This window comes from Schistocerca nitens, chromosome 6, assembly GCF_023898315.1.
Source record: "Schistocerca nitens isolate TAMUIC-IGC-003100 chromosome 6, iqSchNite1.1, whole genome shotgun sequence".
In the NCBI taxonomy this organism is placed as follows: Eukaryota; Metazoa; Arthropoda; class Insecta; order Orthoptera; family Acrididae; genus Schistocerca; species Schistocerca nitens.
Window position 1 is genome coordinate 54415549 of NC_064619.1, and position 15383 is coordinate 54430931.

At 44.4% G+C, this 15383-nt stretch overlaps 1 protein-coding gene and 1 non-coding gene across 2 annotated transcripts in view; one reads left to right on the forward strand and one right to left on the reverse strand.

Moving 5' to 3' along the window:
• The first annotated feature begins 414 nt into the window (after window positions 1-414).
• The window catches only part of LOC126262428 (putative odorant-binding protein A10), a 35785-nt gene continuing 20816 nt past the window's right edge, over window positions 415-15383 (forward strand). Inside the window, exon 1 of the mRNA XM_049959067.1 lies at window positions 415-704. Coding sequence (XP_049815024.1) covers window positions 446-704 — 259 coding nt within the window. The 5' untranslated portion in view covers window positions 415-445. The remainder of the gene's footprint in view (window positions 705-15383) is intronic.
• Trnas-uga (transfer RNA serine (anticodon UGA)) lies at window positions 9161-9235 on the reverse strand. The gene has a single exon. It is a non-coding gene; the product is annotated as a tRNA-Ser (tRNA).

The following is a 15383-nucleotide window of genomic DNA, read 5'->3' on the forward strand; positions in this document are numbered from 1 at the left end:
AGTAGCATATTTAACAGGGAAGAGGGTAAGCGACAGGAGTATCAGAAGTACCTTCCACTACACACTGGAAGGTATTGCGAACTATAGTTGTAGACGTAGATTCGTCTTGGCACTCGTTGCATAATTCCAAAACTACTTGTTTGAAGCTACTGGCTTCTCGACAACAAACTATGATCTCTTGGTGAGGTACGTCTGGTTTAGTAGGGTCGGCAACACATTGCGGGCACGGGAACGCAGCTGTAGCTGCGACTGCGGGCGTTGTTGACAATGGAGGCGGGGAAGCAGCCGCTAGGCGTGTCGCTCTGGAGCGCCGCAGCGGTGCTCGCGAAATGCCAGCGGTCCGCTTTCCCGGCCAAGGCCGGCGGCACGGTATATAAGGCGGGGGCGGCGGTCCGCGCGGAGACAGTAGGCAGCCCGGAGGTGCGAGGAGGGACGGACTGACAGGATGGCGAGACCGCTGCAGCTGCTCGTGGCGTCCGTGGTGCTGGTGGCGCTGGCCGGAGTGGAGGCGCAGCGGCGGGGGGCGGCCAGGGGCAGGGGCAGGGGCGGCGGCGGGGGCGGCGCGGGGGCGGCGGCGGCGGCCGGCGCCGACGACCTGGACGTGGACGCCGTGCTGGGCAGCGAGCGCGCGCTGACGGCGCTGCTGCGCTGCGTGGTGGCGCGGGGCGACGGACCCTGCTCAGAGCAGGGGAAGGCAGTCAAGGGTGAGTGCTCGCAGGAGGACCGCACAAACATACCGCCGTTTGAGTCTCGTACAGATTCCCGTACGGAGGACATAGTGACAGACTTCCCTGGGGCTGTGAAGCAGCTGAATGGCTTGAAAATAAATCAATCGCCAGGTCCTGATGGGATTCCAATTCGCTTTTACAGAGAGTACTCTACTGCATTGGCTCCTTACTTAGTTTGCATTTATCGCGGATCTCTTGCCCAACGTAAAGTCCCGAGTGACTGGAAAAAAAGCGCAGGTGACGCCTGTATATAAGAAGGGTAGAAGGACGGATCCTCAAAATTACAGACCAATATCCTTAACATCGGTTTGTTGCCGGATTCTCGAACACATTCTCAGTTCGAATATAATGAATTTCCTTGAGACAGAGAAGTTGCTGTCCATGCATCAGCACGTCTTTAGAAAGCATCGCTCCTGCGAAACGCAACTCGCCCTTTTTTCACATGATATCTTGCGAACCATGGAAGAAGGCTATGAGACGGATGCCATATTCCTTGACTTCCGGAAAGCGTTTGACTCGGTGCGCCACTGCAGACTCCTAACTAAGGTACGAGCATATGGGATTGGTTCCCGAGTATGTGAGTGGCTCGAAGACTTCTTAAGTAATAGAACCCAGTACGTTTTCCTCGATGGTGAGTGTTCATCGGAGGTGAGGGTATCATCTGGAGTGCCCCAGGGAAGTGTGGTAGGTTCAAAAATGGTTCAAGTGGCTCTGAGCACTATGGGACTTAACATCTGCGGTCATCAATCCCCTAGAACTTAGAACTACTTAAACCTAACTAACCTAAGGACATCACACACATCCATGCCCGAGGCAGGATTCGAACTTGCGACCGTAGCGGTCACGCGGTTCCAGACTGAAGCGGCTAGAACCGCACGGCCACACCGGGCGAAGTGTGGTAGGTCCGTTGTTGTTTTCTATCTACATAAATGATCTTTTGGATAGGGTGGATAGCAGCGTGCGGCTGTTTGCTGATGATGCTGTGGTGTACGGGAAAGTGTCGTCGTTGAGTGACTGTAGGAGGATACAAGATGACTTGGACAGGATTTGTGATTGGTGTAAAGAATGTCTGCTAACTCTAAATATAGATAAATGTAAATTAATGCAAATGAATAGGAAAAAGAATCCCGTAATGTTTGAATACTCCATTAGTAGTGTAGCGCTTGACACAGTCACGTCGATTAAATATCTGGGTGTAACAATGCAGAGCGATATGAAGTGGGACAAGCATGGAGTGGCAGTTATGGGGAAGGCGGATAGTCGTCTTCGGTTCATTGGTAGAATTTTGAGAAGATGTGGTTCATCTGTAAAGGAGACCGCTTATAAAACACTAATACAACCTATTCTTGAGTACTGCTCGAGCGTTTGGGATCCCTGTCAGGTTGGATTGAGGGAGGACATAGAAGCCATTCAGAGGCGGGCAGCTAGATTTGTTACTGGTAGGTATGATCATCATGCGAGTGTTACGGAAATACTTCAGGAACTTGGGTGGGAGTTTCTAGAGGAAAGGAGGCGTTCTTTTCGTGAATCGCTACTGAGGAAATTTAGAGAACCAGCATTTGAGGCTGACTGCAGTACAATTTTACTGCCGCCAACTTACATTCCGCGGAAACACCCCAAAGATAAGATAAAAGAGATTAGGGATCGTACATAGGCATATAGGTAGTCATTTTTCCCTCGTTCCGTTTGGGAGTGGAACAGGGAGAGAAGATGCCAGTTGTGGTACGAGGTACCCTCCGCCAAGCACCGTATGGTGGATTGCGGAGTGTTTATGTAGACGTACTCTACAGCGCAGCTCCGGGCCCACTGTGCTGTACCGGCTAATCTCTAGCCTCACTGCTTCTGCAGAGACACAGCCGTGTCGAGATCAGGCAAGGAACGTTTGGCTGGTACTACGCAAGCAGCAGCATTGGCTCGCAAGTGATCCGGGCTGCATCGGCTCGAAAGGCCAGGACCTGGCTTGGAACCTTGAGGCATATTTTCACAACACAGTACCCGATTACGTAGCCGGTTATTCATCAGCCCAAGTCTCCTATTAGACGTACATCTACTGTCATTTTTATATACACCACCAAAGGTTGCTATACAACTTTATTTTGCTACTAAACAATGGAAAATCTAGGATGGAATGTAACAATATTATGAAAACGGTAGCTGCTACTCACCATATAGCGGAGATGCTGAGTTACAGACAGGCACAAAAAAAAAGACTGTCACACAATTAGCTTTCGGCCAACATGGCCTTTGTCAAAAATTCAGCTGCCAGACACTGTGGTCATGTGTGTGTGAGTTGCGTTTGCATTCCATAAATTATCTGGGAGTAGGCATTAGGAGTGATTTAAAATGGAATGATCATATAAAGTTGATCGTCGGTAAAGCAGATGCCTGACTGAGATTCATTGGAAGAATCCTAAGGAAATGCAATCCGAATACAAAGGAAGTAGGTTATAGTGCACTTGTTCGCCCACTGCTTGAATACTGCTCTCCGGTGTGGGAGCCGGCCGAAGTGGCCGTGCGGTTGAAGGCGCTGCAGTCTGGAACCGCAAGACCGCTACGGTCGCAGGTTCGAATCCTGCCTCGGGCATGGATGTTTGTGATGTCCTTAGGTTAGTTAGGTTTAACTAGTTCTAAGTTCTAGGGGACTAATGACCTCAGAAGTTGAGTCCCATAGTGCTCAGAGCCATTTGAACCGGTGTGGGATCCGTACCAGATACTGTTGATAGAAGAGATATAAAAGACCCAACAGAGAGCAGCGCGCTCCGTTACAGGATCATTTAGTAATCGCGAAAGCGTTACGGAGATGATAAACTCCAGTGGAAGACTCTGCAGGAGAGACGCTCAGTAGCTCGGTACGGGCTTTTGTGGAAGTTTCGAGAACACACCTTCACCGAGGAGTCAAGCAGTATATTGCTCCCTCCTACGTATATCTCGCGAAGAGACCATGAGGATAAAATCAGAGAGATTAGAGCCCACACAGAGGCATACCGACAATCTTTCTTTCCACGAACAGTACGAGACTGGAATAGAAGGGAGAACCGATAGAGGTACTCAAAGTACCCTCCGCCACACACCGTCAGTGGCTTGTGGAGTATGCATATAGATGTAGATGTAGATGTAAATGCATGAATGGGTGTGTGTGTGTCCGTTGTCTTTTTTTGACAAAGGTCTTCTTGGCCGAAAGCTTGTTGTGTGACAGTCTTTTTTTTTTGTGCCTATCTGCAGACTTAGCATCTCCGCTTTATTTTGCTATTATTTCATCACGTGAGAGGCTAAATTTTAAGTGGCAGGGGAAAGTGTTCGATTACTTTTCACGCTTTCGCCTCTGGCCACTCTCTAACAGAAGTTTAATATAATTCTTTATTCCGTTTGTAAATGAAGGCATTCACTTTTTATATACTGCAGTCTTTTTCTGAAATTACAAAAATTACCCCCGTAAACTAATGTTTTTCCAAATGTGAAGGGGTACTACATGTTTATGTACCCGGGAACAAATATTCGATTGAAATGTAATAGCGTTGCAGTAGAGAAAATCTGGTCAGTACCGTATTTACTTCTTCCATTATTACTCTACTACACCCCAATAAACAGTAAGTGAAACCAAATTTAGCAGAAGTGTATTATCGAAAACCAGTTACTAGTAAAATAAATTTTGAAATAGAAGCTATTCGTAGCTAACACAAATTTCTGTTATCAAGACAGGTAAGACTGACAGGACATTAAACAAATTCAGCTTATTTGCAATTGTCATGTGTTCCACTGTAGACCTTCTGTTTCAAGGAACAAGATGGAGCACGACCAACAAAAAAATGGTTCAAATGGCTCTGAGCACTATGGGACTCAACTGCTGTGGTCATAAGTCCCCCAGAACTTAGAACTACTTAAACCTAACTAACCTAAGGACAGCACACAACACCCAGCCATCACGAGGCAGAGAAAATCCCTGACCCCGCCGGGAATCGAACCCGGGAACCCGTGCGTGGGAAGCGAGAACGCTACCGCACGACCACGAGATGCGGGCGCACGACCAACAAAGTATGGCGGAACTGTCCACGAGTGGTTAAATAGTTCAAAAAGTATCTAGCATCTTACCATAAAATTCTGTTCTTGAAGAATTAACAATATATTACATCATCATCATCATTTTCTCTTCAAACATTAATCCATTTTCTTGTTTTGCCAGCTACTGTGCACATCGCTTCCTCAGTCTTCCCTGACTTCTTCTCCGGACTGGCTTAAATCTTCTTGTCTGGAGAGGCAATCTTTCTCCACTCATTCTTTCGACATGTTCCTGCTACTTTCTTCTATTTTGTTGAGTACGTTAAATGTGTCCAGCTCTTCCCTAATTTCCGAATTTCGAAATCTATCGGCTCTTGCGCATCGCTTTACTCCTCTCAGAAACGTCATTTCCGTTGCCTGTATGCGGCTTTCTTGACATTTACTTATAACACAAGTTTCACTCCCGTAAAAAATCACTGAAACTGCCGTTGTCTTATCAAATTTCGATCTCGTTTCTTTCCTCGTTTTATATTTTTACCCATCTGTTCTTTGTTCCACATATACTCCCAAACTTTACTGCTTTCTTCTTTATGTCTTCGTCTTACTCACATGTGACGTCACATCCTAAATAGTTAAAATGTTAGACCTGTTCCATTGTTCTATTGTTGATCACAATTTTTGACCGTAGAGGGTACTTCCGTTTGCGAGCCACTGATTTCGTCTTCATTCCTAGAATCTTCAAATGGTGCACTCCCCTAACCTCACCTAATTAATTCTATTCTCATTTGTAGATCATCTTCATTATGCGCCAGCAGTGTACCGTCGTCTGCATATACCTGAAACACAATTCAAGCGGGAATTGTAGTTAATCTTAATTCTCGTGTTAAAAATGTCTTTCCATTTCCGTAGTGCGTCATCTAAATGAGTGTTAAAAAGTGTGGGTGAAAAGTTGTACCCTTGTCTTACTCCTCTGTTTGTGGCTGTAGGCTGTGTTATAGTTCCATTCATATCCAAAATTACAGTCATGTGTTTATATAGAGACTTTTTGAAATATTTATTAGATGCTGTGAATACACTCTTTTCTTCACAATTCTCCACAGTCTCTCTCTATCAACATTATCGAAGGCCTTGATAAAATCAATATATTATACGGCTCTTAAATGTGCAGAAAGCGAAATATTTAAAAAACTGAGCAAAACAGAACATGATTTCTAGCAACATGAAAAACTGTAGAAAATGGTAAAAAATCAATAAGGCGATCTCTAGTGCGCCTTCTTTCGTTTGCTTATAAAACCAGTCACTAGACTGAAGCAAAGACCAACAAACGTCGTGTGTTCCCAGGCACACTATCCTCTAAGTAAACGCTCTCCACTGCATACCACATGCAAAACATGTTATTCAAATACACTGCTAGCCATTAAAATTGTTAAGTCCAGCAAGGATCGTGTATATACACTACAGAAAGAAAAATACGTTGTTAAATTTGTAGGTGCATTGTAAGAATACAGACTGCGATATTTAGGACACTGATAAGGTGAAGGCCTAAATAAGGCCATCCGATTAGGCTCATATTTGGTAGGTCGGTTGAGGACAACATAAAATGAGACTCAACGGCATTTGGGCTCAACACTCCCCAAATTTTTGAGAGAACCAGACGTAAAGTTCATGGCGTGCAATCGACTCACAATTGACGGAATTGATAGATAACAGAAAACTGACCATTTTTCATCATCATATGTCTGTTTGCAAATGTATGTTGCCCTCTAAATCGGAAATAAACTTGGGAGGCTGGCGTATGAAGTGCGAAAACAAATATTTTGTTAAACTTTGACTGCAGAAAATCGTGTGTTAATGTAGTAATTTCTGTGTGTCACCATGTCCCATGCTAAGTTACAGAAATGCATAGAAATCAAATCAAATAGAAATATTATTGTATTATACACTCCACTCACCGGCAAGGAAAAATTCGTCTCGCACTGAGGAGAAATACATCTTTAGCAAATAACCATTTGACCGTGACAGACGATGCTTGATCTCCAGATGCAACTTTGGTGCTGTTTTGGTGTTGTTAGTACAACAATTGATTTGTATCATCGAATTACTGCATTTGTCCCGTACTTTAACTTTCTTAAAAGTGTTTATCTTTTCTTTATCAGTTACTCAATAAGCTGTCGATGGCTCATGAGACGGAAAGTAGGACCGTAGCGAACCCTCTCGCCGGAGGTTCGAGTCCTCGCTTGGGCATGGTTGTGTGTGTTGTTCTTAACATACGTTAGTTTTAGTTAGTTTAAGTAGTGTGTCAGTCTAGGGACCGATGACCTCAGCAGTTTGGACCCTTAGGAATTCACAAACATTTGAACATTCGAGCCATAGCGAATGGTTAGTGAATTATCGAGAGATCATATAGTCACAAAAAAGTTTGAAAACAGAGCCTGTATGAATGCAGTTATAGAAGACGCGTAGAGTAGTGTTCGAACAATAGGTGTCTAAAATTGCAGCGAGATGTACACGTAGGCCCGACAGTACCCTCTCTTCTGTACCTGAAACACGAGGTAGTGTGCCCTACGTAAAGACTTTTGTTGTTCACAAGTTGTGACATAGTCACAATAAAGTTCTCTGGTGATTTATTAGAAATCCAGTCACGGATGCAATACGCAACACCCTGATATGACTTACTGACACCCGTTGCTGACGCAGCTACTCACACTAAATAATAAGTGCGAATTGTCTTAAATTGCTATTACATTTCGTGACATTTCAAAAAATTTCTGGAACGTCATCAAATGAAAAAAGAAATGTATTTAAGGCCTTTTTTGTTAAATGACAATTAAGAATATGTAGTTTTAGTAGTGCTCGTAGGTTCCTGCCTAACCATCTCCTCGGAAATCGCGAGATAAACAGCCAAATATTTGTGACAAGCCGATGTATCATTAACTGATATTTTATAATAACAAATCGTGCCAAGAGTAACATGTTTATGATAAATCTTCAATGCAATGTAAACGACCTGCTGTCATAACACACAAGTTAAAACACGAAAACAGCGAAATACGACGAAATCCAATATGGCGTCTCTGAAGTTCTTCATTTGTTGACGGCTGTCGCGTTTTGTGGTGGTGGTGGTGGTGGTTAGTGTTTACGTCCCTTCGACAACGAGGTCATTAGAGACGGAGCACGAGCTCGGGTTAGGGAAGGATTGGGAAGGAAATCGGCCGTGCCTTTTCAAAGGAACCATCGCGGCTCGCGTTTTGTGGTTGTATCGAGTGGCACGTCATTTAGAAGTCACATCAGTAAACGGAGTAAGATGCTAGCTTCTCCACAGTAGCAGCACGAGATGCACTTGTAGGCAATGTACGAATATAATGAAAGCTATTCCATATTGCAAGACAGACTAGAAGATATCACTTAGCATACGCTACTCTATGCGTTCATAAAAGATACTCGTACACTGCGTCGCAGTAACATTGACACACAACTTTCTGTTGCTCTCCAAAGTACACTTCCTGCTATAAACACAAATGTAATGTGGGGAGTGGACACTCACATTCGATACTGAGATTTTCAGGCAACATGAATAACATTCTACAGCAAACACTGATCTTTAACGTTGCAAAGTTAGTAATTCGTGAACATAAATTATTACACAATAAGTAAATTAGAGTGCACATTTTCATAACAAAATACCAGTCTGAATTTGACCGTAAAGACTCGCATTCTTATTTTACACCAAGAACATTCAATGGAGAGCCACCGAACGAAGCAGAAACTTGGAAACAAGTGCGCCGTGGTGACGTTAATAGGCACAATATCAGCAAGGGAGTGAAGTACACTTAGAGAGAGAGAGAGAGAGAGAGAGAGAGAGAGAGAAAGAGAGAGGGAGGGAGAGAAAACGACGCACCACGAAGGAATTGAGCAAATCAATAACACGCGGTCCATTTCTGGCCTTTATGCAAGCAATTATTCGGCTTGGCTTTGAATAATAGAGTTGTTGGGTAACCTTATGAGGAATATTGTGCCAAATTCTGTCCAATTGGCGCTTTAGATCTTGAAAATCCCCAGATGTTTCCATAATGAGATTTTCACTCTGCAGCGGAGTGTGCGCTGATATGAAACTTCCTGGCAGATTAAAACTGTGTGGATGGACCGAGACTCGAACTCGGGACCTTTGCCTTTCGCGGGCAAGTGCTCTACCAATTGAGCTACCCAAGCACGACTCACGCCCCGCCCTCACAGCCTTAATTCCGCCAGTACGTCGTCTCTTACCTTCCAAACTTCACAGAAGTTCTCCTGTGGACCTTGCAGAACTAGCACTCCTGAAAGAAAGGATATTGCGGAGACATGGCTTAGCCACAACCTGGGGGAAGTTTCCAGAATGCGATTTTCGTTCTGCAGCGGAGTGTGGGTTGAGATGAAACTTCCTGACAGATTAAAATTGTGTGCCAGGCCGAGACTCGAACTCGGGACCTTTGCCTTTCACGGGCAAGTGCTCTACCAACTGAGCTACCCAAGCACGACTCACGCCCCTTCCTCACAGTTTTATTTCTGCCAGTACCACACATTTTAATCTGCCAGGAAGTTTCATATCAGCGCACACTCCGCTGCAGAGTGAAAATCCCATTCTGGAAACATCCCCCAGGCTGAGGCTAAGCCATGTCTCCGCAATATCCTTTCTTTCAGGAGTGCTAGTTCTGCAAGGTTCGCAGGAGAGTTTCTGTAAAGTTTGGAAGGTAGGAGACGAGGTACTGGCAGAAGTAAAACTGTGAGGACGGGGCTTGAGTCGTGCTTGGGTAACTCAGTTGGTGGAGCACTTGCCCGCGAAAGGCAAAGGTCCCGAGTTCGAGTCTCGGTCTGGCACACAGTTTTAATCTGCCAGGAAGTTTCAATCCCCAGATGGTTGGAGGGCCCTGCCCATAATGCCCCAAAAGTTCTCAACTGGGGAGAGACCCGGCGAGCTTGCTGGCCAAGTTAGGGTTTGGTGAGCACGAAGACAGGCAGTAGAAACTCTCGGAATGTGCGGGTGGGATATTATATTAGTGAAATATATGCCCAGGATGACTTGCCATGAAGAACAACAAAACAAGGCGTAGATTATCGTCGATTTACCGCTGTGCTTTAAGGGTGCCGCAGATGACAACCGAAGGGGTCCTGCTATGAAAAGATATGCCACCCAGGACCATCACTCCTGGATGTGATGCATGTGGGCCTTATGACGGGTGACAGGCTGGTATCCAACTGCTGTCCGGGGCGTTCCCAGACACGTCTTCGTTGGCAAGTGGGATTCAGTTCGAAGCGGAACTCATCACTGAAGACAATTCTAGTCCAGTCAATGAGATTCCAGGTCGAAGACGTGTCTGAAGACGCCCCATACTGCGTTGGTATAGTAAACTGAATGTCGCCCGCCATATGGCTCAACAACCAGGAGTGATGGGCTGGGGTACCATTTCTTTTCACAGCAGGACTCCTTTGGTTGTCAGCCTCGACACCCACAAAACACAGCGGTAAGTCGGCGACATTCTACGCCCTGTTTTGTTGTCCTTCATGGGAAGTCATCAAATGGTTCAAATAACTCTGAGCACTATGGGTTTAACATCTGAGGTCATCAGTCGCCTAGTACTTAGAACTACTTAAACCTAACTAATCTAAGGACATCACACCATGCCCGAGGGAGGATTCGAACCTGCGACTGTAGCAGCCGCTCGGTTCCGGACTGAAGCGCCTAGAACCGCTCGGCCACCGCGGCCGGCGGCAAGTCATCCTGAGCATTTCAGCAAGAAAATGTCCGCCCGCACATGGCGAGGGTTTCTACTAATTGCCTTCGTGCTTGCCAAACCCAACTTTGGCCAGCAAGGTCACCATATCTCTCCCCAATTGAGAGCGTATGGTGAGTTATGGGCAAGGACCTCCAACCAGCTCGGGATTTTGAGGGTCTGACGCGCCAATCGGACAATATTTGGTACGATGTTCTTCAGGAGCACATCCAACAACTCTATCAGTCAATGCCTTCCATAAACGGAAAAGAGTCGACCAACGCCTCGTTGACTTGTTTAGTTTCTGAAGCTCTTTGTCTTGAACAAAAAATCCAATTTTCCTGAAACTGTAATCATTTGTTTGTTTGTACATGCACGTCGCATTTACCAATGTTTGTCCCATTCGGATAATTCCTTCGTGGTGGGTCATTTTGATTTGTCTAAGAGAGTGTTGGAGTGTATATTGACCAGAATCCGAGAAGTGGATTTCTCATACCATGACTTGTTGGCTGGCATAATGTGTACTGGCACAACAGTTATTCGTGCTGCGCAGGACAAGTGGATGGAAAAGTGTCGTATGGAGCAGCAAACGACTGCTGGTCCACACAACGTAAACGATCGCGTCAGATGGTTAGCACGTTTGCCTGCGTGGCTGTCAGGTCTTCCTCACAAGTTTTATCATCATTAAGCACACTCGACGAGGCTTACATTGTTGTTGGTGTAAGCTTAAGAATGAGCTACTGCATAGCACAGAACGTGCTCCTCATTATGATTTACGACTCTCCAACAGCACTCGCCAGTGGCTGTTGTCAGCTACATCTGACTCACATGTCACAAGGTTTGTTTACGAAAACGGATGGCGCACAATTGCTAGCCATAACAATTCCACTGTAAACAGAGCGATACAAATTTACAATACGCTTCCACGTATACAAAATTTATTTCTTCATTCCTAGTAAAATCTTAAAGCATTCTTACTGGATCACTGATTCTCTTCATTAGAAGAATTTTTAGAATAGGACTTTAAACAAGAAAACGCAATATGTGTGTGTGTGTGTGTGTGTGTGTGTGTGTGTGTGTGCACTTAAGATCGTACATACACGATTATACACTGAAGAGCCAAAAAAACTGGTACACCTGCCTAATATCGTGTAGGGCCGCCGCGTCACGCAGAAGTGCCGTAACACGACGTGGCACGGTATCTAGTAATGTCTGAAGTAGTTCTGGAGGGAACTGACACCATGAATCCTGCAGGGCTGTCCAGAAATTCGTAAGAGTACGAGGGGGTGGAGATCTCCTCTGAACAGCACGTTACAAGGCATCCTAGATGTGCTCAATAATGTTCATGTCTGAGAAGTTTGGTGGCCACCGGAAGAGTTTAAACTCAGAAGAGTGTTCCTGGAGCCACTCTGTAGCAATTCTGGACGTGTGGGGTGTCGCATTGTCCTACTGGAACTGTCTAAGTCCGTCGGAATGCACAATGGACATGAATGGATGCAGCTGATTAGACAGGATCCAAACTTACCTGTCAACTGCCAGAGGCGTATACAGACGTATCAGGGGTTCCATATCACTCCAACTGCACACGCCCCACGCCGTTACAAAGCCTCCACCAGCTTGAACATTTCCCTGCTGACATGCAGGGTTCATGGATTCATGATGTTGTCTCCATACCCGTACACGTCCATCCACTGGATAAATTTGAAACGAGACTCGTCAGACCAGGCTACATGTTTCCAGTCATCAACAGTCCAATGTCGGTGTTGAAGGTCCAAGGCGAGGCGAAAAGTTTTGTGTCGTGCTGTCATCAATGGTACACGAGTGGGCATTCGACTCCGAAAGCTCATATCGATTACGTTTCGTTGAAAGGTTCGCACGGTGACACTTGTTAATGGGTCAGCATTGAAATCTGCAGTAATTTGCGGAAGGGTTGCACTTCTGTCATGTTGGACGATTCCCTCCAGTCGTCGTTGGTCCCGTTCTTGGAGGATCTTTTTCCGGTCGCAACGATGTCGGAGATTTGTTGTTTTACCGGATTCTTGATATTCACGATGCAGTCGTGAAACACTCATATGGGAAAATCCTCACTTCATTGCTACCTCGGAGATGCTATGTCCTATCGCTCTTACGCCGACTATAACACCACGTTCAAACTCACTTAAATGTTGATTACCTGCCATTGTTGCAGCAGTAACCGATCTAACAACTGCGTCAGACACTTGTTGTCTTATATAGGCGCTGCCGACCGCAGCGCCGTATTTGAAACGCGTTCCTATACCAATTTCTTTGGCGCTTCAGTGCATATGTGTGCTTCTACAGTCATACATGATATTTATAAAGGTAGTGAGCACGCCATAGTCTGGAAAGTCTTTTGAATGAATAAATAAATACAGTACTTAACTGCGATCGAATCAGGCCGTGACGTAGAAAGCAACTTTGCAATTCATTGGTCCATGTTCCCTGGCATGTTCACAAAATCGAACCAACTCATTCCTGTGAGAGAGCACTCTTTTCTGTAAATGGCTTCGGATATTACAGAACATACTTCTGTTAAATTAATAAGAAAGCACATTATTCTACGGACGTGAGTAAAAACTTGTTTACTGGAAGCTGGTCGCGAAAGAGCTACGTCTGACTTTGCAGCTCCGCGCCTCTATCCATGACACTACAGTGTGGTACAGGGTGACAATTATTGAACTACGTGAAAAAAACATAAATTAGTTACAAAATACGGCGTGCACACGCATTATTCAACATGTAAACGTAGTTGCAGATACTCAGTTTTAGGTTGCGACATATTCGACATGCCTGCCAACATTTGCGTTGATGTGGCGCTGACGAATAACAAAATTCTGCATGACCCTTTGAAGTGTCAGAACATCGATGCTGTAGGTTACCTCCTGAGTTGCTGTTCTCAGCTCAGCAATGGTTTTGCGGTTATTGCTGTACATTTTTTCTTTAATGTAGCCCCACAAAAAGAAGTCGCATGTGTTCAGATCCGGAGAATATGGCAGCCAATCGAGGCTCATGCCACTGCCCTCTGGATACCCCAGAGCCAGAAGGCTGTCTCCAAAGCGCTCCTCCATGACATCACTCTCCTGCTTCGATGGAATCGAACTCCGTCTTGCATGAACCACATCTTGTCGAAATTACTTTGGATAATGGGGATGAAATCATGTTCCAAAACCTTCACGTACCGTTCGTTAGTCACCGTGCCATTACTCCGTGACTGGACATTGCACACCACACAGCCACCTGTTGAGGGTAAAGTCCGCCAAATGCGCCAATTTTGCTTCTTGACGAACCCATCCAAATGAAAGTGGGCTTCGTCGATAAGCCAAACAATATTCACATCAATATTCTGTTCGTCTTCTTACCGTATTCAAACGTTGGTCTCCTTCCATAATTTTTGCCGCCACACTTCCTTTTATTACCAAACGGACAGTTCCTTGATGCCTCAGAATGTGTCCTAACAATCGCTGTCTTTTTTAGTAACGTTGTGTCACAAATTGCTTTCTTCCGCATTTCGATTCAGTACCTCTCCATTTCTTGTTCGATCTACCCATCTAATCTTCAGAATTGTTCTAGAGCACCATGTTTCAGAAGGTTATATCTTTTCTTTATCTTAATTGACTACTGTCCACGTTTCACATCTATACAAAACTACACTCCAAAGACATATTTTCAGAAAAATTCCTCTTTTTCAGAAACACTTTTCTTTCTGTAGCCAGTCTGCATTTTATACCGTCTCCACTTCGGCCGTCACGAGTTATTTTGCTCCCCAAATAGCAAAAGTAATCTACTGTTTTAAGTGTCTTGTTTCCTAACCTAATTCCCTCAGCATCGCCTGATTTAACTCGACTATATTCCATTATCTCTGCTTTACTTTTATTTATGTTCGTCTTATAATCTCTCTTCAAGACACCAAACGTTCTATTCAACTACTCTGCCAAGTCCTTAGCCGTCTCTGACTTAATTTTGCTGTCATCGACAAACTGTGATGTTTTTATTTCTACTTCTTGAACTTTAATTCCCTTCTCAAATTTCTCCTTGGTTTCCTCTACGGCTTGCTCAATGTACAGACCTAACATCGGAGATTTGCTACTCCCTTTTCAACTAAGGCTTCCATTTCATGTTCTTCGACTGTTATAACTGCTATCTGGTGTCTGTGCAATTTGTTAACAACGTTTTGGTCCCTGAATAAATCCTGTTACCTTCAAAACTTCAAATGGTGCATTTCAGACAATATTTTCAAAATTTTCTTTGTCCATCCTTCTGATTGATTACATTTTCAGATTGTTTCTCTACATGTTGAAATGATATAAATGTAGGTTTGCCTTTCTTTATCCTATTGTGTAAGATAAGCTGTAGGGTCAGTATTGCCTCACGTGTTCCAATAACTTTCTGCGACCCAAAATGATATTCCCCGAGATCGGTGTCTACCGGTTTTTTCATTCTTCTGAGAATAATTCGTGTCAATATTTTGCAACTTCGACTTCCTGACTGCTGGTTAGCTAGTATGCGTACCTGTCAGCACCTCCCTCCTTTTATGAAACGAAATTATTACATTCTTCTTGAAGTTGGAGAGTATATTTTCCTGTTTCAGACATCTTGCATGGCATGTGGAATAATTATGTTATTTTAAAAGTTTTTAATAGTCGTCATTGCAATAAAAAATTAAATTACAACTTGCTGGTTACCGTTTCAGTCGATTAACAAACATCTTCAGGTCATGATTACTAAAGAATCAGTACCTATCTGCAATGTTAACCACAACACCATCGTCACTAAGTGTAACTCAGATTACGCGTAGTAATCATGAACATAGTGAAATACTTAAAATTAATATCCGTACACTTTGTTTTCATGAATATGGAGAAATTGAACATTGTGTCATTCAGAGTTAAGCTCT